The sequence below is a fragment of the Panthera pardus genome, unplaced genomic scaffold, assembly GCF_024362965.1.
Source record: "Panthera pardus isolate Hobbes unplaced genomic scaffold, ASM2436296v1 HiC_scaffold_6, whole genome shotgun sequence".
NCBI lineage: Eukaryota > Metazoa > Chordata > Mammalia > Carnivora > Felidae > Panthera > Panthera pardus.
In genome coordinates this window covers 99,424,331-99,450,517 of record NW_026526991.1, presented here as the reverse complement: position 1 = coordinate 99,450,517, position 26,187 = coordinate 99,424,331, and the positions used below count along the sequence as shown (strand labels likewise).

The 26,187-nt window shown below is 52.3% G+C and overlaps 1 protein-coding gene across 1 annotated transcript in view; it reads left to right on the top strand.

The window, feature by feature from the left end:
• Positions 1-25,623, top strand: part of CLSTN3 (calsyntenin 3) — a 28,566-nt gene extending 2,943 nt beyond the window's left edge. Inside the window, exons 3-18 of the mRNA XM_053895011.1 lie at positions 366-561; positions 1,962-2,170; positions 2,437-2,586; positions 2,831-3,016; positions 3,464-3,745; positions 4,515-4,627; positions 7,914-8,076; positions 8,718-8,774; positions 9,504-9,661; positions 9,795-9,943; positions 14,813-15,039; positions 15,308-15,478; positions 16,574-16,719; positions 16,959-17,094; positions 23,200-23,402; positions 23,638-25,623. Of these exons, the coding sequence (XP_053750986.1) occupies positions 366-561; positions 1,962-2,170; positions 2,437-2,586; positions 2,831-3,016; positions 3,464-3,745; positions 4,515-4,627; positions 7,914-8,076; positions 8,718-8,774; positions 9,504-9,661; positions 9,795-9,943; positions 14,813-15,039; positions 15,308-15,478; positions 16,574-16,719; positions 16,959-17,094; positions 23,200-23,402; positions 23,638-23,778 (2,687 nt within the window). The 3' untranslated portion in view covers positions 23,779-25,623. The remainder of the gene's footprint in view (positions 1-365; positions 562-1,961; positions 2,171-2,436; positions 2,587-2,830; positions 3,017-3,463; positions 3,746-4,514; positions 4,628-7,913; positions 8,077-8,717; positions 8,775-9,503; positions 9,662-9,794; positions 9,944-14,812; positions 15,040-15,307; positions 15,479-16,573; positions 16,720-16,958; positions 17,095-23,199; positions 23,403-23,637) is intronic.
• Positions 25,624-26,187: the final 564 nt, after the last annotated feature.

The following is a 26,187-nucleotide window of genomic DNA, read 5'->3' as shown; positions in this document are numbered from 1 at the left end:
TGGGGAGAGGGGAGGTCCTGGGAGAGGAGAGCAGAGGAAGTGGGGAAGAGGCCTCGGCAAAGTGGTAGAAGTAGGCTTAAGGATGGTGGCTGAGTACAGGGAGCCAGAGAGAAGGACGCGGGCAGGCAGAGGTTAACTGCATCACGATTTGGTCAGATCTCAGACCCAGTAGCTCTGAGAGGCTGCAGCTTGGGGACGCTGGTGTTGGAGCTATATGTCTGATAATTAACACTGTCACACGTACAAGAGAAGGGACGGGGGTTTGGGAGGAGAGGCGAAGTGGAACGGAGGCGGGGAGGCTGGGCAGAAGGTGCTGGAAGTGGTGAAGGAGAAGGAGCCTCATCCCTCCTTCCCCCCCGGGTCAGGTGAGATCTGTGGCTTCCGGCTCCATGGGTCTGGGGTGCCCTTTGAGGCCGTGATTCTGGACAAAGCAACCGGAGAAGGGCTGATCCGGGCCAAGGAGCCAGTGGACTGTGAGACCCAGAAGGAGCACACCTTCACCATCCAGGCCTACGACTGTGGCGAGGGCCCCGACGGGGCCAACACCAAGAAGTCCCACAAGTGAGGAGACCCTTGTCCCCTGCTTCCGGCTGCTGAGCCCTCCCTGCCCCTCCCAAGCCCCTCACCCTCCTCTGTCCATGCTGTCATTGAATACCTACCCCCTCCCCTCTCTGTTCATCGGGGTCTTTTCTTCCAGGAGCTTTCGCTCTAGGCGACAGAAACATGTAGAAGAACTCATGGGATCTAATCCTAGTTCTGCCTCTTATGACCTTGGGCAACTTACTTAGCCTCCCTGGATCCGCTTTTACTGCTCTATAAGATGGGGCGAATGATGATCCTCCTTCCTTAGATTGCCGTGAAGAGTAAAGGCGATGGTTTATGTAAAAAGCAGGCACCACAGTGCCTGATGCACGGGAGAGGCTCAGTACATGGGTCATGAGGAGGAGGAGGGGAACGAGGAGGAGGAGGATGAGCACATCAGCACACATCTGGATTTCTTCCCCCTGCCCCACCAGTCTGCAGCGCGTCCCACACTCACATACTCATGATGTACACATGCGCGATGCTAGGTGAGGGTGTGCAGGAAATGGCTCCGGCATGGCCAAGCCTGGGGCCCGAGACTCCTATGTCTATTCCCAGCCAGCTTCTCATCAGAGAATGGGAGAAAGGTTGGCAGTCAGGGTTCCTGGGCCGCTAAGAGGCACCGGTGGTAAACCGCACCTTGTGACTCAGTTTCCCATTTGGAGATAGGACCCTGCCTCTGGGCCCCGGGTGCCTAGATCTTGGTGGGAGGCCGCGCTCCGCATGAAAGGCATAGCCCCAGGCCTGTCCGCCCCATGGGCCCCGAGTAGGGGGGGCCACACCTGTCAAACACGTTGCACACGTGTGCACAGAAGACAGCCCTCCGCTCACGCTCGTGTCGGATGACTTAATGGCTTTTATATAAATACCACTTCCCTTCCCCTGGTTGGTTTTAAAGATTTTATTTTTAAGTAATTTCTACACCCAATGCGGGGCTCGAACTCACAACCCCGACACCAAGAGTTGAATGCTCCACTGACTGAGCCAGCCAGGCGCCCCACCCCCAGTTGCTTTTAATTTGGCTTTTATTCTGTGTCTTCCTCGGTTATCCCGTTGGATCTGATTGTTGTGGAGGAACAACCAGCTGGACGCAAAATTCTGTCTTAGCCCTTGTCTTAGCACCGAACCTATAGGACTCTGTACAGGAGTTCTCCAAGTCAGCTGAGGGTGTCCTCTGAGGTCGTCCTTTACCCCTGACATCAGTCACCCCTTCCTGTGTGGTGCCTGGTGCCCTGGAGGGTGGGATGAGCATGCCCACAGCCCTAGGCTCGGGACACACTGGCTCCTGTGTGCTCTGACTCCCTGTCTGCATTCCCCTCTTTGAGTTTTGAGGCCGGCTGACTCTTGCTTGTCCCTCTTTCTGCTTGGGTACCGTGCAGGGCGACTGTGCACGTGCGGGTCAATGACGTAAATGAGTTTGCCCCCGTGTTTGTGGAGCGGCTGTACCGCGCTGCGGTAACTGAGGGGAAGCTGTACGACCGCATTCTGCGGGTGGAAGCCATCGATGGTGACTGCTCCCCCCAGTACAGTCAGATCTGCTACTATGAGATCCTCACCCCCAACACGCCCTTCCTCATCGACAATGACGGTGAGTGCATCCCCTGCGGCCCCACCCCTGGGTGCCCACATCCCTCCGAACACCCCGGGGGCTGAACTCTCCACTTGTGTCCCTCAGATCCTCTTTCCACACCCGCCTTCCCAATGGAGAGCCTTTTTCCCCCAGATACCTCCTTCCCTGTCTTCCTGCTGCCTGATTCACCTGTTGCCCAATTGGCTCACGAGTTCTCCCCTTTCCTCCCTAGCCTTTCCCTGGTGCACCTTACCCTCTTTGTCTTCCCCCCACACCTATCCCAGGAAACATCGAGAACACGGAGAAGCTGCAGTACAGTGGCGAGAGACTCTACAAGTTCACGGTGACAGCTTACGACTGTGGGAAGAAGCGGGCAGCGGATGATGCCGAGGTGGAGATCCAGGTGAAGCCCACCTGTAAACCCAGCTGGCAAGGTGAGGAGCTCCGCGCTGAGCTGTCACCCATCTTGTAAATCATCTCTCACCTGGGTCTCCCTTTTGTCCCTTCTGACAATCACAGGGCTAGGTTAAGAGCCAGGGGAGAGAGATTTGGGGGCAGGCTTGCAGCTGTCTACCTTGGCTGTCTACCCAAGGATGTCAGCGGACACGACAATGGCAGAATGGATAAGAGGGGCTGCCTTCCTCTCTCTCCGCTACCCTCTCCCTGTCCCCCGTGCAGGCTGGAACAAAAGGATTGAATATGCACCAGGCGCAGGGAGCCTGGCTTTGTTCCCTGGTATCCGCCTGGAGACCTGTGATGAACCTCTCTGGAACATTCAGGCCACCATAGAGCTACAGACGAGCCATGTGGCCAAGGGCTGTGACCGTGACAACTACTCAGAACGGGCACTGCGGAAACTCTGTGGTGAGTGTGCCCTCCTCTCCCCAGGCTTCTGCCTGACCCTCCTCTGCCTCTTTCCGAAGAATCTGCCTCACATCTTCCCTTGCCCACCCACAGGTGTATATGTATATATATATCCACAGATGTTGTAGCACGTGGTTAATTCCTGTGGCCCCCAAAGCAAATCAATAGGTCATTGGCAATGATGCATAATCATAATCGTAGCACAAGACAGTCACCAGGTACATTGCGGAACAATGGTAGGGAGAGATGACGAGTTGAGATTGAGTTCATTGGAGAGCCATTTCTAGAAGAGAGGTCCACCCTCTGGTGTCTTTGAGGGGCTGGGAGAGGGGGTGAGACTAGCTGTGGGAAACCTCTCTCCTTCATTCGCTCTTTCCCTGGCTGCTTCCCATTTCCCCATCTGCTGTGTCTCAGCTCTGACACTTGTGCTTTCTGGGGCTTCTGCAGGTGCCGCCACCGGGGAGGTAGACCTGTTGCCCATGCCCGGCCCCAATGCCAACTGGACGGCCGGACTCTCAGTGCACTACAGCCAGGACAGCAGCCTTATCTACTGGTTCAACGGCACCCAAGCCGTGCAGGTGCCCCTAGGTGGCACAGCCGGGCTGGGCTCTGGGCCCCAGAACAGCCTTAGTGACCATTTTACTCTGTCCTTCTGGATGAAGCATGGTGTGACCCCCAACAAGGGCAAGAAGGAAGAGGAAACCATCGTGTGTAACACTGTCCAGAATGGTGAGCCTTCCCCAGGCCACTGGTCTGAGAGTGAGGAAACTGGCTTTTTATCCTGTTTCTGTCACCATCCAGTTTGTGGCTGTGGACAGGCCACTGCCTCTTTCTTCATTTGTAAGAGGTGGTGCTGGCTTTGGTGCTCCCTGAAACTGTGTGGTTTACTGCCTGCATAAGTTGAGAGCTTGCTTACTCTCAGAGGGCAATGGGACTGCTCACTGCCCTTCTCACCTGCAGTTGCCCAATCCCCCTGCCTCCCACCATGTGGTAGGCTGCTCCCCAGTCTACTCCCATTAAAACCTGTTCACTGCAGTGGAGAAGCCTGGATAGTGGTGTGCCCCATTCTTCCTCTCCTACCACTATCCCGTCCTCCTCTTTGAAGGGCTAGTTGGCTCCATTTCCAAGTCCCCATCTTCCTTCAACTGCATAGCACGTCCTTCCTAGGAGGGCTCAGTCTTGACCTGACCTCTCATTTCTGCCACTTCTCCAAGCTCACTTCTCTTGAGCTAAGAAGGGTTGTCACCCATGTATTAACCAAAGGAGTAGTAGAAATCTGGGTGGGAACAGGCTGCCCAGTGTTGCACCTTGGCCGATCAGAATGCTCGAGAAGCCCTAGTTATCGCTTGGACTGGACTCTGTGCATGTGTCAGAGAGAAAGAGAAGAGACACTAGGGAATACGGGAGGGAGAGCGCGTAAGAGAGTAATGAGAGTAATGAGAACCTGTTCTTGCCTCAGGCCCTGTGTTTGACCCCTTTCTCTGTCCTCTCTCCTCAGAGGATGGCTTCTCTCACTACTCGCTGACCGTCCATGGCTGCAGAATTGCCTTCCTCTACTGGCCTCTGCTTGAGAGTGCCCGCCCAGTCAAGTTCCTCTGGAAGCTGGAGCAGGTGAGGCCAGTGCCAGGCTCCTGGGAGAGCTGGGTGGATGGAAGGAGGGTCCCGGGACCAGGGTTGGCATTTTCTGCATTGCCCTGTGCCCCTCTTCATGCTCCACCTTCAGTTCCTGACATTCTACTCCCAGGTTCTCTTGTTCTTTTCCAAGGCTTGTCTCCTGCAGGAAGCACTCCAAGATTAAAAGGAATTTGGGAGCACATTACTACTAACACCATATCCAACCAACTATCTTTTCTTGCTGTTTGATTTCATCTCTTTCTTACCTAGAACCTTAACAGTGCATATCCCTGACTCTCAAGCAGTTAGCATGCTGTAGTAAGCAAGAAAGTAAGTAATTCTGGGGGACGCAGCCAGGGGAACTCACTAGCCAAGAAATCTCTATTAGTATGTCTAAATCCCAGTTTCTTGGCCTATTAAATGGGAATAATATGAACTTTATTTTTTTTTTATTTTTTATTTATTTATTTTTTAAATTTTTTTAACGTTTATTTATTTTTGAGACAGAGAGAGACAGAGCATGAATGGGGGAGGGGCAGAGAGAGAGGGAGACACAGAATTGGAAGCAGGCTCCAGGCTCTGAGCCATCAGCCCAGAGCCCGACACGGGGCTCGAACTCACGGACCGTGAGATCGTGACCTGAGCCGAAGTCGGACGCTCAACCGACTGAGCCACCCAGGCGCCCCAATATGAACTTTATTTAAAAAAATTTTTTTTTAAATGTTTTATTTATTTTTAAGACAGAGAGACAGAGCATGAGTGGGAAGGGGCAGAGAGAGAGGGAGACACAGAATCTGAAGCAGGCTCCAGGCTCTGAGCTGTCAGCACAGAGCCCGACGTGGGGCTCGAACTCACGAACTGTGAGATCATGACCTGAGCTGAAGTTGGATGCTTAACCAACTGAGCCACCCAGGTGCCCCAATAATATGAACTTTATATCCGAGGGTTGTTGCAGGAGCGAATGATGGACTAGACCTTGTAGGCAGGAAGGATGTCAATTTTCACTATTATTAGTGCATGATTATGCACTAATTTTCACTATTATTCGCATGATTATGAAGGATAAATAAAAACGAACAAAAAATATGTAAAATCCTCTCTTGAGTCGACAGTTACAACCTCTTCTTTACTCTCTCTGTAAGCTGACCGTGAGGACAAATGGGGACTAATTTGAGTTCCCATCTCCTTCTACTTTTCTTGCAGGCCCCAGTAGAGTGGCTGAGTAAGCTAATAGCTGAAAAAAGGCAGGAAGTGGAAGAGAGAGAAAGAGAAAGGAAAGGCCTAGAAAATCCACAGACTGGATAATTGAGGGCTGTCTACAAAAGCTTTTGCTTTCTCTGGTACTCTGTGAAGGAGACAGTCTGCTATTTGCTGCTTCTTGATCTTTCCCTCTTGTTGCTAATGTTAGTAACATCTGTTTTTCTTTTATTTTCCTTTATTTATTCAACACATGTTAAATATCAAGTACGTGTCTGCCATTCTGCTTGGTTCTAGGGATACAGTGGAGTATAAGGGAAAGAAAATATTTGCCTTCTTTGAGCTTACATTTTAGTTGGAGAGGTAGACTTTTAGAAAGTAGGGAGACATATGTAAATGGTAAATTGTGATGAATTCTCTGAAAGAACAAGCAGGGACTGAAGTAGAGAGTGGGGGAGGACAAAGAGGGGGAATTCACTTTAGATCTAATGCTCAGGGAAGTCCTGATGGAGGTGAAATCTAAGTTTTGTTCTAAAGGATGGGAAATAGCTGAGAAGGAAGTGTTCTAGGCAGAGGGAAGGGCTGATGCAAAGGCCCTGAGGCAGGAAAGCGCTTTGCCTGTTCCAAGCATGGGAAGAAGGTCAGTGGGCTGGAATACAATGAACAAGGGGGAAAGACTGGACATGAGGTTGGAGAGCTGGGCAGTGATCAGGTTGTGCAATGGACTTTGTCCAGCTGTAGTTTGTTTAGATTTTTTTAAGGTTAGGTTTTTTTTTTTAATGTTTTATTTATTTATTTTTGAGAGAGAGAGAGAATGTGAGCAGGGGAGGGGCAGAGAGAGAGGAGGACAGAGGATCTGAAGCAGGCTCTGTGCTGACAGCAGAGAGCTCAATGTGGGGCTTAAACTCAAGAACCATGACATCACGACCTAAGCTGAAGTTGGACGCTTAACCAACTGAGCCACCCAGGTGCCCCAGTTTGTTTAGGTTTTGTCCTGTAAGAGGTAGGGAGCCTTTTGAAGGGTTTAAAGCAGGGAGGTGATCTAATCAGATCAGATTTATATCTGCAACTCTAATCAGATGTGTATTTTAAGAAGATCCCTTTGGCAACTATGGGAGGAACTTATTGAAAAGACATAAAAAGGTAAAGACCCAGACAAGACTGTTGCCATGGTAAGGTTGAGGACTGGACTGATGCATGGCATTATAAAGAACTGCACAGAAATCCACAGCTTTTGGCTCTGTTTGGATCTGGGATCAACAACACTGCTGATGGGTCGGATGTGTAAGGTGATGGAAAGAGAAGGATCAAAGGTATCCTGTAGGTCATCCGTTTGAGCAACTGGATGGACAGTGGAGTGTTTATGCTGCCCCAGGGAAAAGTGAGGAAGTTGGGAAGGGGTGTGGGCTTCTGTCTTACACATGTTAAATTTGAGATACCTCTGAGACATCCAAGTGGAGAGCCCAGGGTTCAAAGGAGAGCTCTGGGCTGGAGATGCAGATTCTGGAATTAACAGCATAAATATGGTATCTGAACTCATGGGAACAGATGAGGTAACTCCTAGGAAGAGTGTGTAGAGAGAAAAGGGAGAAAAAGGGCCTAGGTTGAACCGTGAGGCATTCCAGCACTTGGAAGCTAATAAGGCAGAGAACTGGCTACCCCTCATTCCTCTGACCATCCCCCACACCCATCTTGATTGACCCTAGGAGAAACTGCCAAGGAGAGCGGGTTTGTTTTACTGTTGGGATACAAACGACTGTGGACCTTCCAGTGCCATGCATACATACAGTTTTGGGCAAAAAATTATTCAGAAAATAGTGTGTTACTTCTCTTAGGAATGTTTATAGTTTTAGAGATTTGCCTGAAGAACGGAATTTTAGGTACCTACTTGGTTGGTGCCTGATAGATTTTGGGCAGGGATGTTATTTCCTGAGCTGGGTAGGCAACAATTCACTAGTAAGCCCTGCTGATAGAGCTGAGAATATAAGGGACTGTACCCTGTCTCCCAGGAGAAGGGGCAGTGCCTTGTGTTAGTTCCCTGGAGATAAAGCACCTGAGGGTTCTTACCCTTACACTGCTTTGCCAGGTCTGTGATGATGAATGGCACCACTATGCTTTGAACCTGGAGTTCCCCACAGTCACGCTTTATGCCGATGGCATCTCATTTGACCCTGCCCTCATCCATGACAATGGTCTCATCCACCCGCCCCGAAGGGAACCTGCTCTCATGATTGGGGCCTGCTGGACTGGTAAGTCCCTCTGAGCTTCTCAGTGAAGACACTGAAGGTTGGAGCCTTTAGAAAGTTAGGATTAATGAAGGAGCAAGGGTAGCCTGACTTCATGCATCTCTCCTTGCAGTTGGGCATGGTGACTCAGAGAGATCTCTGTGGAGGAGACCACAGGACCCCCCCCCCCCCCCCAGTATCTCCCACCTGTTCAACTAGTCATTACCTCAGGCATCACCAGAATCTCTCTTTCTGTAACTTTGGCCAATGCCCACATTGTTCCATCAAAGAGATGATGTCCACAGTGCATTCCCTTGCTGGAGGCCAGTAATACCAGTAATACCTCAGAGAGTTTTCAATCTTCCTTAAGCTATTTCTTTCATTTTTTTCCCTTCTGGGAATTTGAGTGCATGCCTGCATTTGTGTGTGTGTGTGTGTGTGTATGTGTGTGTGTGTGTGTGTGTGTCTTACCAAAGCCCTTGTGTTTTCTCAGCCATGTATTTGGGGGCTGGTTTTTAACAGAAGCTGGAGAGATTGAGATGTGAAATTGGTGAACAGGTTGCAAGGCCTACATTGGCAGGGAGAGAACAGGGAAGACCCCTTCTTCCTTGCGGTCAGTCTGTCCCCACAACACTGAATTGATTGCTACTTCTTTTTTCCTCCAGAGGAGAAGAACAAAGAGAAGGAAAAGGGAGGAGACAACAGTACAGACACCACACAAGGTACTCTGTGCATAAGAACTGGAGACCAGAGAGCTCTCACCTTAACTTTCTGTCCTATGCTCCTGACTCCACCCCAACCCCAAATCCCAGCCAGCCTTATAGTTACTGCTGCACATGCCACCAGGGGGCAGAGCCTCCATGAACTACTGCAGGGCAGGGCTCCCTTGGAGAGGTAAGGCCAGATGGAGCTTGGTGGCCTCCTGAGTGTCCCTTCCTGCTCACAGAAGGAAGTGGGAGAGTTCTCTTGCTGGCTTTCCACGTAGCAGATCGTGGGAGGCAGGAGGTGGTCCCACACAGGGAGATCTGGGCATCTGTGAAGCTCCACACGTTCCCCTGGGTCCCCTTGCATGCCCTGTGACCATGTCCTCTCGCCCTCCCCTTCTTTTCCTCCATGGGCTCCTCTTTCCTCCCTTTGGTCCCACTTTCCTCCTTCCCTTTCTCCCTCTCCTGGGGGGCTTTTCTCATTTCTGTTGCTTCTGTTTTTCACCCTTCTCTTCTCCTTGGATTTATTCCCTCTTCTGTCCTCTTTTCTGCATTCTCCAGTACCCCCCCCACCCCCCTCGCCCCAGCCTCACTTCCTGGTCTCTTCTTTCCTTTTCATTTCCACATTTCTCCTTCTTACACTTTTACTCCAGACTTCTGCCCTTTCTTTCTGCCCCATTTCCTGCTCCAGCTGCCTCTCCCCTCACCTGCTCTTACCTCCCTTCCATCCCTGTGTTCCTGCCCTAGGAGACCCCTTGCCGATCCACCACTACTTCCATGGCTACCTGGCTGGTTTCAGCGTGCGCTCAGGCCGCCTGGAGAGCCGCGAGGTCATCGAGTGCCTCTATGCATGTCGGGAGGGGCTGGACTATAGGGATTTCGAGAGCCTGGGCAAAGGCATGAAGGTATCGCCCCTTCCTCTAGCCCTGTCCTTCCGGGCATGCCCCCTGCCCCCTACCTCTGCCCACCTCTCTCCCTCTGCTCCCTTCCTCTCCCACCTCCTGGTCCTGCTCTCAGCTGTCTGTGTCTGGGGCCCAGGTCCACGTGAACCCCTCGCAGTCCCTGCTCACCCTGGAGGGGGATGATGTGGAGACCTTCAACCATGCCCTGCAGCATGTGGCTTACATGAACACTCTGCGCTTTGCCACGCCTGGCGTCAGGCCCCTGCGCCTCACCACTGCTGTCAAGTGAGTGTTGGGTGGGGCGGGCAAATCACAGCGCAGAGGTAGACGGTGTCAGAACTCCTTGGTCTCAGAGGTCACCCAGGGCTAGGCACACCTCCGTCACCGTATGGATGGGGAGATTGGGCCCCAAAGACAACTGACCTGCTCAGTTGACAGCCACGTTTGTAGAAGAGCCTGGACTAGACTTGGATTTAAACAACGGACTCATGACTCTTTCCACTAACCACCCTTCCAGGACCCTGGGGTTTTAATTTTCTCTGTGCCTCTTTGCTGATACGTAAAGTGGTACAGAGAAGGTACTGGATTGGGAGCTGGGAGATCTGATGTTGCTTCTGACACTGTCTTAATCGCCTGGATGACCTTGAGCAAATAGCTCTCGTTGTTACACCTGTTTTCATCTCGATTCAGCAAGCCCTTGCAAGATCAAATGGGATCATTGAAGTCTAGGGATTGGTAACCTGTGGCCCTGGGGCCAAATCTGGCCTGTTGCTTGCTTTTGTAAGTAAAGTTTTATTAGAACACAGCCATTCCCATTCATTTGCATATTATTTCACAGTATGATGGCAGGGCTAGCGGTTGGGACAGAGTCTGTATGGCCCCAAAAGCCAAAAATATTTATTGTCTGGCCCTTCACTGAAAGTTTTCTGACCTTTGAATGCTAAGTAAATAATTTTAATTCTTTAAAAGAAAAGTTGTACATTATTTTCAAGGTTTAAGTATGTTGCTAAACATGCAGAATAACTGAGAGGCACCTGGGTGGCTCAGTTGGGTGAGTGTCTGACTTTGGCTCAGGTCATGATCTTGTGGTTCGTGAATTCAAGCCCCACGTTGGGCTCACTGCTATCAGCACAGAGCCTGCTTCAGATCCTCTGTCCCTCTCTCTCTGCCCCTCTCCTGTTTGCACTCTCTTGAAAGCAAAGAAAACATTTTTAAAAATGCAGAATAACTGAGAGGTCATGAAAGCATAATAGTTATGGACACAGAGTCTGTTATGTACTGGCTTTTTGCACTGAGCAAACTCTATAAAACAGGGATAACGGTAGAATCTAACTCCTGGGATTGTTTTGAGGGCTAAATGATACAGTCCAGATTGACCACCTAGCCCGGTGCCTATTCCACCAATGGGGGCTATTTTCATCCCCTAGAATGTTTGCGGGGCAGTATTTAGGAGATACTGCTATCTGGTGGGCGGATTACACAATGCAGGAGACTAGATTCCTGAGCAAGCATGCCTTTCTCCCCTACTGTGCCTCAGTTTCTCCATAAGCAATCTGAAGATAAATATCCCTGGCTTGTTCCTATCCTGGGAAGGGTGGCTTTAGAGAGGAGAGAGAGGAGAGGGCTCTGAGCCCTACACAGTGACTGGGCATGATTATCAGGCCTCACAATTACAGCTCTGGAAGGCAGAGGCAGCAGCTTTTGGGAATCAGGCTGCTGGCCCACGGGGGTGGTCACAGTGTGGAGCTGAAGGCCACAAGTAGCTGGGGTCATGTGGGCACAGACCAGAGCTGAGCGTGTAGCCCACCACGTTCTAGCCAGAACTCAAGTTGTTAAAAGGGCAGTCGTGCGGCTATGAAGGGTTTAACCCACTAGAAACCAAGTAATTGCCTCCTCGCCTTCACTCCGCTCAGAAGCCACATCAAGGGAGGGCGCTGTCTTTTGGCTTATGGTGGAGCTTTGCAAGGGGAGGGGAGTCCCACAGTGGGAAGAGGTGACATCCTTTGTGGATGGACTCAGCTGAATTCCTCCTACCTCTTTCATGCCTGGGGAGAGGCTTATCCACCAGCTAGGAACCTGACTTTGATCCTTTAGTGGGGGAGGGGGCCTTGTTTTCTTTGTGAGAGCTCTCAGTTTTTCCGTTTGTAGAGCTATCATGTGGTTAGTGCTACCCTAATAGTTCCTTGAGGTCATTGGAGAAAATATAGGTGCGTGTGTGTGTGTGCGTGCGCGTGTGCACCTGTGTGCACGTGCACACACGTGCACCTGCTTATGCCCATGAGTGAAAGAGAGAGAGACCTCCTCTTCTCTGATACACATCCTTGCCCTAGTCCATGTGGCTTCCCCAAGTTCCAGGGTTCAGTTCTTGAAGCTCTGTCCATTGAAAGCCAGATTTATCTAACTATTTGGTCAACGCAGACTTTCCCTAAGGTATTTTGTCCCCCTACCTCTTTCTTGGAAAGCCCGTCTCCTTTGTGGCATTAGCCCCTGAACAAATGGTTACCACATCTTTTTTCTCTAGCTTTGTCTTTTTACCATAGCCCTTAAATTTCTGCTTGCTATAACCTCTATCTAGAAAGTTCTGCCAGCACCTCACAGAAACGAGCTCAAGACAGAATAATGGCCTTCAATATCCAAACTTGCCCTTCCCCCTGAATTCTCCATTTCTGTAATGGTGTCTCTGCCCTTGCGGTTATCCAGGCTTGAAACCTCTGAGTCATCTTGGATTTCTCCCTGTCTATCCTCCGCGCTCCGTCCTTTGCCAGGTCACCCTGATCCTGCCTGTGCTGGGTGCTGGGAATCTGTCTCCTCTTTTTCCATTTCTGCTGTTATTACTCCAGCCCCGTCTCTGATTACCTCTCGCCCAGCCTATTGCCATAATCTCCTAACAAGTTGACCTATCTCTAGTATTCTAACTTCACCAGAGGCTAGGTTAGTGGTCATAAATCAGAATTTTCATCCTCATTATTTTGTGATATAGAAGAATTTAATGACCTCCCTTTGGCCAGTGCTCAAAATTTGCACTCAAAGCCTTCAACCGTCTGACCCCAGATTTCTGCCTCATGTTCCTTCGTTCCCCTTGGTGCACTCCTCACCATCCATTCTATGGTCTACCTTCTGCCTAGCAAAGTCCTACCCTCCTTCAAAGGTTATCTCAGTTTCTACTTCCCTTGATTATTCCTATCCTCCCTGGCCAAATGCCCCATTCCCATCCTAGCCAGAAATAACGTTTGCCTCTCTAAACCCTTGTGATTTTTTGTTTGTTCCACTTACACAATGGTGACCATATTTGCCCTTGTTTTAAGGTTGTGTGCCATATATAACTAAGCTCTAGACCAGATCATCAGTGCCTTTGGGTCAGGGCCAGCCCCCTGTTCCCCTTTGGGTCCCCTTTGGATTGCTCATTGCAGTGGGGATGTCTGTTGGAGTCTGGGCTCTCAAAGTCAGCTTAGGTGGTTTTCCAGGAGGCTTTGATCTGGGCCTCTCAGAATGACCGTGCAGATTCTTGGGCCCCACCCCTTGTGGCACAGGAACTCTGCAAGCTGTGGACATTGGCAGCTTCAGGGGCTTTGAGTTCATCATATCTGCTGAGGTTACCCCTTCCCGTTTTGGCTCCTGCAGTCAAGCTGGGCATTTCAGTTAGCACAAGCATATGGACCACAGGCCCTGCTCCTGTGCTACTAACTTCCTTGTGAAGGCTGCTTGTTCAAGGGGTGCTTCTTTTTTTTTTTTTTTTAATTCTTTTTTTAACGTTTATTTATTTTTGAGACAGAGCATGAATGGGGGAGGGTCAGAGAGAAGGAGACACAGAATCGGAAACAGGCTCCAGGCTCCGAGCTGTCAGCACAGAGCCCGACGCGGGGCTCGAACTCATGGACTGCAAGATCATGACCTGAGCCGAAGTGGGCCGCTTAACCGACTGAGCCACCCAGATGCCCCAGGCGGTGCTTCTTTATAAATAAATCAGACTGGTGCAAACCCAGGCCCCAAATAGTGGCTGTGGTTCAGCAGAAAGAGTGGGATCTTGGCATAAGAACTGTGGGTTTAAGCCTTGACTCTGATGCCTGTTTCTTTTTCTAAAAAAAATTTTTTTAATGTTTGTTTATTTTTGAGAGAGAGAGGGAGACAGAGTATGAGTGGGGGAGGGGTAGAGAGAGAGAGGGAGACACAGAATCAGAAGCAGGCTCTGGGCTCTGAGCTGTCAGCACCAAGCCCGATGCGGGCTCGAGCTCGTGAACCACAAGATCATGACCTGAGCCGAAGTCGGATGCTTAACCCACTGAGCCACCTAGGCGCCCCTGTTGCCTATTTCTTGTGTGGCCAAGATGCTTGATCATCTTTGGTTTCTTACCCCTTTTCCACAGGTTGAAATAAGGTTGCATGAAAGAGTATGTGTAAACGCTTCAGAAACCAGCAGGTGTGATGAGAAAGTGAGGTGTCATTCTGATCGATTGGCAAAGGATGGGGCGGGAGGTGACCCTGGGAGCGCCTTCCTGAGCAGCTGTGCTGTGCATTGGTTGGCCTGGCTGAGTGCTTGAGGGAGTCTGTCCTGGTGCCAAGGTCCACGAGGCTTCATGGGACCATGGATGCAGGTCCGAGATTGTCACATTAGCTCACCGACCAAAGGAGGTTTCTCTGATCTTGAAGGGAAGAAACAGCAAGGAGGAGGACATCCTTGGATAGGCTCCCCTACCACATCCTTCCCCTCCACTTTTGTTGTTGAATATTTTTTGGGCATGTGTCTGCCATGTGTTTTGCTGAACACACTTCTTAATTCAAATCTCCTGAGTAAGGAACTGTGTATGTGTAAACATTTTGGCAAGTTCGGTTTGTGAAATGAAATTTGATAGGTGTTCCATAGTCTTAGGTCAGGGCGTTGGTGATGTGATCACCCCTGCAGGTCTGGGTTGCCTGATCTGTCTCTGACCCTTTCCCACAGTGGCATCTTCCCAGGAAAGGGTATCTCCTCTCCAGCTTTGCCCCAGTGGGGTAGTTGTGCTGCGACAGGGACACTATCCCTCTTTCCTCCCTTCCCCTCCCTGACGTGGGGTGCTCTGTTGTAGAGATGGACGCCCGGAGGGATGAAACAGAATAGGGATCATTAGACAGGAGGTTTTGGGGTCACAAGCTGCCTCTCTCCCCTCTGCTCTGCAGGTGCTTCAGCGAAGAATCCTGTGTCTCCATCCCCGAAGTGGAGGGGTACGTGGTGGTCCTTCAGCCTGATGCCCCCCAGATCCTGCTGAGTGGCACTGCTCATTTTGCTCGCCCGGCTGTGGACTTTGAGGGACCTGAGGGGATCCCCTTGTTCCCCGATCTTCAAATCACTTGCTCCATTTCCCACCAGGTGGAGGCCAAAAAGGATGAGAATTGGCAGGGCACAGGTAAGGATGACTCCAGGGAGTGATATCATCCCGAGAAAGGGCTCATGTCCGCAACTGGAGTGACTTCATCCCACATTCGCTTGTCTGGAACCACTTACATGGGACGTAGAGCCGGGAGGAGGCCTGGGGGTGTGAGGAAAGTATTGGGTAATGACGTTCTTGAAGATGCTGCCGACTGCTCTCGGGGAATGAGCCTGGAAAGGGAGGAAGCATGGCCATGAGGTGGGCCCTGTGGCTCTGATCCCGATCCCAACTCTCTCCCGTCCAGTGACAGACACACGCATGTCAGATGAGATCGTGCACAACCTGGATGGCTGTGAGATTTCTCTCGTCGGGGATGATCTGGACCCCGAGCGGGAAAGCCTGCTCCTAGACATGGCGTCCTTGCAGCAGCGAGGGCTGGAACTCACCAACACGTCTGCCTACCTCACCATTGCCGGTCAGTGGGGACTGAGTGCCTGTCCTCTTTTTCTGTGTGCGCCCCTCCCCACGATCAGGTATCTAGGAATTCCAGAGGGTCCTCCTCCCAGGTCCCCAGGGATAGAGGCAAGTGCCATCTTGCACCTTCCCAGACTGGAAGCTCCTCAGGCTTCCAGATTGCCCCTAGAGGAGGTGTGCTGGGGTTCAGGCTCCCGAGTGGTTCTTTCTCCCTGCTTCTCTCTATAGCCTGGCTCCCTTCTGCTGCTCCCTCCTCCTGTGGCTCAGTCTTCTCTGATGAGCCTTCGATCCTCTAGCTGTTTGGTCTTAGCCATCTTCTCTATACCTTCCATGTCTCTGATCTCATGTACATACCAGATCTTTATAAATTTTTTTTTAACGTTTATTTTTGAGACAGAGAGAGAGAGCATGAACAGAGGAGGGTCAGAGAGAGAGAGGGAGACACAGAATCTGAAACAGGCTCCAGGCTCTGAGCTGTCAGCACAGAGCCTGACGCAGGGCTTGAACTCACGGACCGCGAGATCATGACCTGAGCCGAAGTCGGACGCTTAACCGACTGAGCCACCCAGGCGCCCCCATACCAGATCTTTAACTCGCGTGCTCACATCGTAATGAATTGTGGCCGTGACTTGGTAGCTTTCAGAGGAAACCTGCTATTCTCTGAAGGAAACCTCCATAGGTGGGGATGGGAGAAGCTGGTCATAACCGGCTTCCTCCTGTTTCCATCCCCTTCCAGAACCTCACCGAGGACTTCTGTATTTTCCCCTCTCTCCGTTTTCCCCCTTCTGGCCTCCTCCCTTCTGTCTTGCAGGGGGTCCTTAATGCCTTCTCTCCATCTCTACCCAGAAGCCGCAGAGTTTTTAGAGAAGAGCAGAGCAGGGGATGGACCCCAGTCACTCTCTCCCAATCAGTCAGAGCCGGGTTGGGGGCGGAGGGGTACATCACTTGGGAGAACTCAGGTCATTCTCCTGCTGAGGCACGGGGCCGACCCATTCTGTGGCTGCGTCTGCTCTCAACTGGTGGGAGTCTGAGAGAGAGGGGCCTGCCGGGCCCTTTTGGCCGGCTCCCCGCCCTGAGCTGCTTCCTCGTCCCCCAGGGGTGGAGAGCATCACTGTGTACGAAGAGATCCTGAGGCAGGCTCATTATCGGCTGCGACACGGAGCTGCCCTCTATGCTAGGAAATTCCGGCTGTCCTGCTCAGAAATGAATGGCCGTTACTCCAGCAATGAATTCATCGTGGAGGTATTAGAGAGTCTCCTTCCCTCCCCTCCTCTCCCACTAGCGAGGAGCCCTGGAGGAGTGGACTGAGACCCATAGTTGGCGGGAATGGACATTGCAGCACGGAGGAACCCAGAACCTATCTGCTCAGAGGGGGAGGAGCTGTGGGGCATGGTTAGCAGATGGCCTCTAGTGAGGTGGGACAAGACTCTAGTGGATAGGAATAGGAGAGGCGGGTGCCCACTGAGCTCTCCCTCCCCCAGGTCAATGTCCTGCACAGCATGAACCGGGTCGCCCACCCCAGCCACATGCTCAGCTCCCAGCAGTTCCTGCACCGCGGCCACCAGCCCCCTCCTGAGATGGCTGGACACAGCCTGGCCAGCTCCCACCGAAACTCCAGTATGTAAGAGTGCGCGGGGCCAGGCAGGGCAGGGAGGGTGGCGGGGGGTGGGCTGGGCACGGGCATCCTCTCTCCTCTACCACTGGGAGTGGGGCAGGCCGGTGGAGCTATGGTTCTGTTCCCTGTGCTGACTTAACTGATCACTCTGTTCCAATCCCTGTAACCCCTGGACCATTAACTTTCCCTCCTGAAGAATATGAGTCAATGTCATTCATCGCTGGGGTGCTCATGTCTGGAATCATAAAGTCGGTGTGGGGTTTAGGCGCCTTTTTTGTTCCTGCTCCCTCCCCCAGGAATATCAAATTAGCCCTGGACCTAGTGAAGCCATCAAGTATTTATGAAGCACCTACGAATTATGGGTTAGATACAGTCTCTATCCTCAAGGAGAAAGTTGGGGCTAATACGTGTGTAATTATGTGCTATCTATAATGTCATAAGTCTTTTTTTTTTTTTAATGCTTATTTTTGAGAGACAGAGAGAGAGAGAGAGAGAGGGAGAAAGAGAATGAGCGGGGGAGGGGCAGAGAGTGAGGGAGACTCCAGACTCTGAGCTGTGAGCACAGAGTCAGATGAGGGGCTCAAATTCACCAACTGTGAGATCATGCCCTGAGCCAAAGACGGATGCTGAGACTGAGCCTCCCAGGCGCCCCTATAATGTCATAAGTCTTTCTAACGCCAAGTGTGCAACTTGGCAAAGTATTAAATCCAGATGGAGAGCTGCCCTCATGTTCCCTGGCCGTGGCACTTTACCAGTGATGCGAGTTTTAATTTCCAATTTAAGAGTTGGTTTATTGTAGAAAAACTAGAAACTACAAGTATGAAGAACAAAAATCAGCCATAATTCCACCCCAGAGAAGAAGCCATTGTTAATGTTCCTTTTTTTTTTTCCTATGCCTTATTTTTTTTCTTTTTACAAAGTTGGGATCAAACTATTTTACTTAACCTGGTATTTACACATAATATTATGAAATGAGTTTTCTTCCACATACTAAACACTGTAAAATGATTCTGTTGATGCCAAAAATGATTTTTGGAATCCCTTTTAGAATTGCTTTCAAAGCCTATTTACATGATGCATTTATGTTTATTACTTCTTAGATATGCTTTGCTTTTGACCCGTTTCAGTTTTACCCAATTTCATCATCCACTTTTGTCAGAGTTGGCTCTGGATATCATTTTAAGTTCTTAAATATACAAACCCACAAAGGGCACAGGTTTGTCACTTTTGAAAAAAGCCAAAAGGTGTATCACAGGCTCTGAAGGCAATTCCCTAAAGAATTCTGAAAATGCTTCCTTGAAAAAGCTCATTTCAATACATACAATAATAAGAATATTGAACACATCAGTGTGTACCATGAGCTTTTCCACATATTGACTCATTTAGTCATTACAAACAGCAAATGAAATGGGTACTAGCATTATCCCTTTTAAAGGGGAGGGAATGGAAGCCCAGAGAGGTTAAGCATTTTTTTTTTTTAATGTTTATTTATTCTTCAGAAAGAGAGACAGAGCACGAGCAGGGGAGGGGCAGAGAGAGAGGGAGACACAGAATCTGAAGCAGGCTCCAGGCTCCGAGCTGTCAGCACAGAGCCCAACGTGGGGTTTGAACTCACAAACCTGTGAGATCATGACCTGAGCCAAAATCGGATGCCTAACCGACTGAGCCACCCAGGGGCCCCATAATTTTTTTTTTACATTTATTCATTTTTGAGAGACAGAGGGAGACAGAGCACAAGCGGGGAAGGGGCAGAGAAAGAGGGAGACACAGAATCTGAAGCAGGCTCCAGGCTCCGAGCTGTCAGCACAGAGCCCAACGTGGGGTTTGAACTTACAAACCTGTGAGATCATGACCTGAGCCGAAGTTGGATGCTTAACCGACTAAGCCACCCAGGTGCCCCGAGAGGTTAAGCATGTTATTCAAGATCACACAGGTAGGAAGTGGTAGGAGCCAGGATTCAAATCTAGGTGGCAGGATTCCAGAGCCTGTGCATTACTGTGCATTAACCATTGACCTCCATACCTTCTCCATTTATGCTTAATGCTTGCCTGCTCTTCCTTTTCTTCCTTCCTCTTTCTTTCTTTCTTTCTTTCTTTCTTTCTTTCTTTCTTTCTTTCTTTCTTTCTTTCTTTCTTTCTTTCTTTCTCTTGTTAGTTTATAGTTCCATCTAATTTGGTGAGGGGGCTCCTGAGGGCTTCCTAGGGCTTTTTTGACTGAGGCTAGCTCCTTGGTATCCCCAGTGATTCCATCTGGCTTCCTCCCCTTAAGTGGTGGCCACCACTACAGAGTCTCTTGTGTTCCCTTTTCCCTGGGGCTGGCTCCCTTTTTCCTTCCTCTCTCTGAAAAGAGAGGCCTTTTTAAGTATTTACTCACTAAAGGAAAGCAGATGGGTGTAGGGGTATAGGGAGTAGGGAAGTAGGGGTGAAGAGGGGAGCATAATGCGTAATCAAGTTGCAAAGGTTCATAGAAACTTCATACAATTTTTAGAGACCTGTGAGCAAACTAACCCTGTTTGTTAAATAGACCCTTGGGGCCAGCTTTTTTTTTTTTCCCTCTCATAATTTCCTAGCTCTTTTTCCAGTTCTTTCCTTTTTTTTTAATGTTTATTTATTATTGAAAGAGTGCAAATGGAGGAGGGGTAGAGAGAGAGGGGGACAAAGAATCCGAAGAGGGCTCTGTGCTAACAGCAGCCAGCCTGATGTGGGACTTGAACTCAGGCACCGTGAGATCATGACCTGAGCCGAAATTGGACGCTCAACCGACTGAGCCACCTAGGCGCTCCAGGCAGGCGCCGATGGTTTTTAAAGATCCCCAAGTGCTTCCAACGTGCAGCAAAGTTTGGGAACCGTTTCCCTACTTTGTTCCTTACAAGTACCTGAAGCTTTGTAGACAGACCTACAATGAAATAGAGTAAGCATAGAAAATGAACTCGGGAGTGGGGAGGGAAGGACGATTCTGAAAGAAGAATAAGATGTAGGAGGGGAATAAAGTCAGTTCATAAAAGACATACTCTGAGAGTTGCTAGAATGGTAGAATGGGCCAGCACGTTGGCTCTGAGCTTCCTTGCAGTTTAAGCAAAAGGAAACCTGAGCAGTTAGGAGAGTCATGTGATGAGAGCCAACCAGTATTTCAAGAGAAGCCCTGGGACTGAGAGTGGAAAGAAGTTTCTCCCCAGGGTCTTCATAAAGTGGGCATCATGCAGGACTGTGGATGGGGCTTTAACCGTGTCCTCACACCCACCTGAAACCAGAAGTTGCACAAGGGCCGTTTGATAAAACACCCCTTCATGTCGGCGGTGCCAGTCATTCAAGGCCACGGTCACCTGCTCGGGTCTCATGCACCAAGCGAGGGTGATTGCGCTTTTTGAAACTCTTGATTTTTGTCTGTGGCTAATTGAAAAATCCTGCCATCTCGCTGGCTTCCAGCCTCATTTTAATTTTTTTTTTTTTAACGTTTATTTATTTTTGAGACAGAGAGAGACAGAGCATGAATGGGGAGGGTCAGAGAGAGGGAGACACAGAATCTGAAACAGGCTCTGGGCTCTGAGCTGTCAGCACAGGGGCCCGATGCGGGGCTCGAACTCACAGACCGCGAGATCGTGACCTGAGCTGAAGTCGGCGCTCAACCAACTGAGCCACCCAGGCGCCCCTTCCAGCCTCATTTTAAACTAATTACTCTACTTGTTTGCCTGCAGATAACAGTGTCTGCATTTTGTCTTTCCTGTGGTCATTTCTTATTCCTGGCAATCGACTTGACATTTCCTTCACCAGGCTGGGGGCTCAGAAGAACAAATGCATTTGATCAAGGCACAAACCAGAAACTTTGGCCTGTCATCATCAGTGTGCTCCTAGAGTAGGTTCACCTGCTGTGGCCTCCACTTGGAGGTGTGGAGGGGCGGGTCTCCATTCCTTCTAGAGCCTGAGCTTAGCTACAGGGGCCACCTGCTGGCAGGGTCACTGTTCCTGGATCTTGCCCACTGACATGGGGACCTGGGAGGGACCATTTCCTGCAGATGGCCGGGAAAAGCACCTCTGTCCCCTTCTTCCCTCCTCCCCCATCCCCAGGCAGTTGAGAAGTGCTGATCCAGCCAGGCCCATCTCTGCCCTAGAGCCCGTGCCCAGGGAGCCTGCCTGCCCTGCCAAACAGGATTGGCTCTCCTTGGCGAGCGGCCACAGGCAAGCTATGGGTTGGGTCAGGATAGGGACCAACTTGGCAGGGAGCCATCAGGGTGGCCTCAGGGAGGTGTGAGCCTAGTGTGCCTGCTCAGGCAGGGCCTTCTGCACACACCTGGTTGGCCCCGGAGCTTGTGACAGTCTGCCTTGCCGCTTGCCGGGGAGGAGTGGTGTGTGTGGGACAGGGTGTGTGTGCGGCTCCCGTGCTCTTGGCTTCTTTGCGTTCCACTCTGTCTCTCAACACGTCTCAAAGGCTGTGGGTAAATCGGGGACTGGGAGGTAGATGTATGGGCTGGAACACAGTGTGATTACACGGGTAATCACCCCTTAGCAACGGGACTCTCCAGATTCGGGGCCTCACGGGGCCTCTGTGGCTGGGAGAGCCGCTGCGGGCGCAAACAGTGAGCAGGGGTGTGCACCCATGTGGGGTGCAGTGACCCAGCTGCCTACGTGGGCCCTCAGCCTGGGGACACGTGTGCGGGGTCTCTGCCTCCACTTGCTGTCCCGGGGGCTGCGGGCTCTCCTGCTCTGCGTGCCCATGCTTCCCCGAGCGCTGTGTGCGTGTGTGCGGGAGGTGGCCCGCCCTGTGCTCACGGCTGCTGGCTCCGTGGCCCTCGCGGCGCACATCTGTGGCATTTACATCTTCCTTCAGGGGGTCGCCTGGTGTGCCCAGCTGGCGGGGAGCTGGGTGACGCTGCACGTGTGGTTCTGCCGTGCCTTGCTGGAGGCCCTCGGACGCAGCCCTTTGCTCCTGCTGTGTGAGCAGGCCGCCAGGCTGCTGGTGCGGGCAGGTGTGCAGACCGGCAGAGTCCTGGCTCGGGTGAAGGGGGTGGCCGTCCTTGTTCAGCTGTGCGCCTGTGCGGTCCTCCTGGGCACGTGCTGGTGCATGCACGTCTGCTTTGCCGCGATCAGCTCCACGGTCCGCGTGAGAGTGCACGCGCCTTTCTCTGTCTCACTGCCCTTCAGGGTCCTCGCTCCCCTGAGCCTAGGCATCAAAGTGAGGCCACGGGGCCAGAGGCATGACAGGGCCGAGGGGGAGGTAGGTAATCCTCAGGGGGAGATTCGGGAGGAGCAGAAGCCCCAGGTGTCCAGGAGGCCCAGGCCCGCGAGAAGAAGGGAGGAGTCACAGAACAGGAATGAGTGCGGTTCAGGTGGGTGAGTGAAGGGGCTGCTCCCGGCCCCTTGGACGTGTCCCCCCAGCCTTGGGTGCCAGCAGCTTCTTCTGGCTGCCAGGCCAGCTTGGGGCCTGTTTCTCAAGATGCGGGAGGACATTCTCTCCGATTACGCCGTTGAGCCTAAGTGGCGCCTTTCACCTTCCCCCACTGGGCTCGAGCTCCAACCTGGCCCTCTGCCTGCTGAGAACAGGGCTGCTCTGATAGCGTTGGGCCAGGAGCTCTTCTCCCCCTGCCCGTGCCCCCCTTTGCATACCTCCCTCCTTCTGCCTCTCTGTCCCTTTGGCCTTAAGGGCCCTTCCCTCCCTATGTCCTGTTCTTCTCAATAGGGGTCTCTTTCTCCTCTAGCTCATACAGGGCACTCCCTGCTTCGGGACCATCCCGTCTTCTCTCTCTCTCTTTTAAAATGTTTCCTGAACATTTATTTATTTATTGTTTATAATAATGTTTATTGACCATTTAAAGAGAGAGCGCATGCTCGCAGGGGAGTGGCAGGGGCATGTGAGCAGGGAGAGAGAGAGAGGGAGAGAGAGAATCCCAGGCAGGATCCACGCTGTCAGTTCAGAGCCTGCCTCGGGACTCCGTCTCACAGACTGCGAGATGGTGGCCTGAGCCGAAATCAAGACTCGGATGCTTAACCGACTGAGCCACCCAGGCGCTCCCATCCTTCTTCTTACTCCAGGACTCCCTCTTCCCCCGTGTCCCTCCATCCCGGCCCCCCCCCACCCCCCCGCGGTGCCAAGTCCCTTTCCTCTCCCCACAGTGGTCCCCAGCGCAGCGACTCTCATCATTGTGGTGTGTGTGGGGTTCCTGGTGCTCATGGTCATCCTGGGCCTCGTGCGTATCCACTCCCTTCACCGCCGTGTCTCAGGGGCTGGCGGGCCTCCAGAGGCCTCCAGTGACCCCAAAGACCCTGACCTCTTCTGGGATGACTCGGCACTCACCATTATCGTGAACCCCATGGAGGTGAGTGGCAGTGGGAAGGGGGGAAGCCTAGAGTCCAGATTCAGCTGGAGCACAGAGTGGCCAGGACCTGGGGCAAAAGGCTCCGGGCAGAGCTGCCATGAGTGGGAAGGAGAAAGGTTAAAAGGGAGGTCGGGGGTGGGGTAAGGGGCCTGAGGGGAGCATGGCCCCCAAAGGAGAGGCTCTGGGGTGCGTGCAGACCATTGAGCCCTGTGCTCTCTGCTCCTGCCTCATCCAGTCCTACCAGAATCGGCAGGCCTGTGTGGCGGGGGCTGCCGGTGGCCAGCAGGAGGACGAGGACAGCAGCGACTCGGAGGCAGCCGACTCCCCCAGCAGCAACGAGAGACGCATCATCGAGACCCCTCCACACCGCTACTGACGCTGCACCCTTCCCCGAACAGAGAGAGATTTCTGCCCTGGTGAGACAGAGACACCCCCAGAAAAGAGAGAAGGACCTTCTGAGAGAAGAGACCAAGAGGGAGAGAGCTCTTTGGAACGAGTCTTCCTTTAATCCCCAAATCCCAGTGGGCCGCGCTGGGGTCTGCCTCCCCGCCCCGGCCCCCAGCCCACCTCCCTCCTGTGCCTCTGGGCTCCTGTTCCCTGGAAGACTTTGGCTGCCTTCTCTGCACCCCCCCCCCCCCGGCAGTGGCCCCTTAGCTCGCCCATGTCTCTGTCTGACCCCCACCAGGCGCGCACTGCATGGAGTGGGGGTCACTACCAGTGGCAGGGGCCCGGGTGGAATTGAAGGGGGAACGCTTCCCTACTCTCCTGTCCACGGAGGCCTGTCTTCCCCAGGGCTTCTGCAGCTGGGAGGAAGCTTCCGTCCTCTCCTCCCTCTCTTTCCACTTCATTCTGGGGATCCCTGCTTCTTCACCTTGCCCACTCTCCTTCCTTTTCTGTCTTCTTTCCCCTCTTCTCCTTGCCTGAGGGCCTGCAGCCCCTGCCCCTTCCTACATGACCTGGTTGAGGCTGGGTTGTGGGGATGGCAGGGGGAGTGGGGGCCCCAGGTGTATTATATATAATGTATATTTTTTCATGTTGCTGTGAGCGCAGCCCCCGTGTTCTGTGTGCAGCTCACGGCCTTGTGTGTGTGTGTGTGTGGCATCGTCATGTCCTGGGAGGGGGGAGAGGAGGGAGGGGGATGGGTGTGGTGAGGGAGGGGATGCACCCTAGGGTTTTCAAATAAAACGACCAGAAAAAGCTCCGTGAGCCGCCTCCTGCCTGCCTGATCCTGTGTGGGTGCTACGGAGGTGGTAGGAGCTCAGGTCTCAGGGTCCATTTGGAGTCTGAGCAGGGCTGAAGTGAGGGGGCAGGGCCATCAAAGCAACCCCCCCGCCAGATAAATCTCCAGAAGGCCAGGCCACTGGGTATGTGCGGCTATGGTGCCCACTGCCTTCTTCCTTCAGCACTGCCTAGAAAAGCACGGACAGTTCAGAGGATGCCACAGATGTCTGGGCCTTGCGGGAGACACTGTCAGTCCCTCCCCATCTCTTGGACATTCTGCCTGTAGCTTCTAGCCCCAGAGTCCAGGGCGAGAGGGCAGGAAACCCTGCTATTTGTAGCAAGAGAACGAGCTTTGGTTCATCTTCCCCACATAGTCGGGGGCAGTAATAAGACAAGCTCATTTCAGAAGAGGGAACTGTAGAGGGAGCATCCTTGTGGTGCCTTCCCGTCACAGGAAAGACCAGGGATCCACGTCTTAACCCCTTTCTGTTGAAGAGGGGGCTCCGACCATCAGTGGTTCTCCATGGTTCTCGTTAACACAGGTGGGGTGAAGGGGAAGCTCACTGGCCCTTCCCAGGCTCCATCCAGGACCCGGTGTTACTTCTGCCAGGTGCCCTATCCTGGCCCACGGCTTCGTCTAGCAGCTCTGTGCCGATGCGTCCCCATTTATGTCTCCCACCCAGACCTCTTTCCCCACCCCCGGTCACAGCTACATACTGGTGCCTCTGCCCAGGCAGCCTGTGCCTCGAAGCCAACCTTTGCCCAAATTCTGCTCTAGTACCTGTTACCTGTCCCTTTGCCCTTTCGTGAGGTTACCTAAGCCAGAATCTTGGGAGGCAGTCTTTCTCCCTCACCCTTAACCTCATGTCCAAGCGGTGAGTAGACCCTGTCCTTTTTACCCCTTAACATCTCTCAGATACGTCTTTCTTTCTCTTCCCCCTACTGCCGCTGCTGCCTCAGTTGATACTTCTTCAAGATACACCTGTTGCTGATCTGTTGCAAGACCCTTCTACCTGCCTCCTACCTGTTCTTGCCCCGGGTGTCTTGCTCTAGTCCCGCCCAACTCTGGGCCCGAGTCACCTTTCTAAAGTGGAACTCTGGTTACGCCACTCTGCTTTTTACAGCCGTCCCAACCTCCCCGTCACCGCCAGGGTTAAGTCCTGATACCTTGGGAGGCTCCCTAACCCAGTGGGTCAGGCCCCGCCTCCCTCCCTGGCCCTCTCTGCCTCCACCATCCCCATGTACCTGGGCTCCAGTTGCACAAACCACTGGGGCTGCTCCAAACTCACCCGTTCTTCCTTTGCCTCCATGTCTTTGCACGTACTGTTCCCCCCGCGCCTGGCACACCCTTTCCCTCGGTGTGCCTCGTGGTCTTCCACGTATCCCGGAAGACTCAGTTGGGATATTGCCTCTTCCAGGAAGTCTGTGCTCTGGTGCCCCTTATTCACACGTCCATCACAGCACTTCCTCCTGGGCTGTGGCAGATATCTGTCTCCACCACTGGGTCTGCTGTGTCCCCAGCAACTCGCATAGTGCCTGGCACGTGGTAGGAGCTCCATAAATA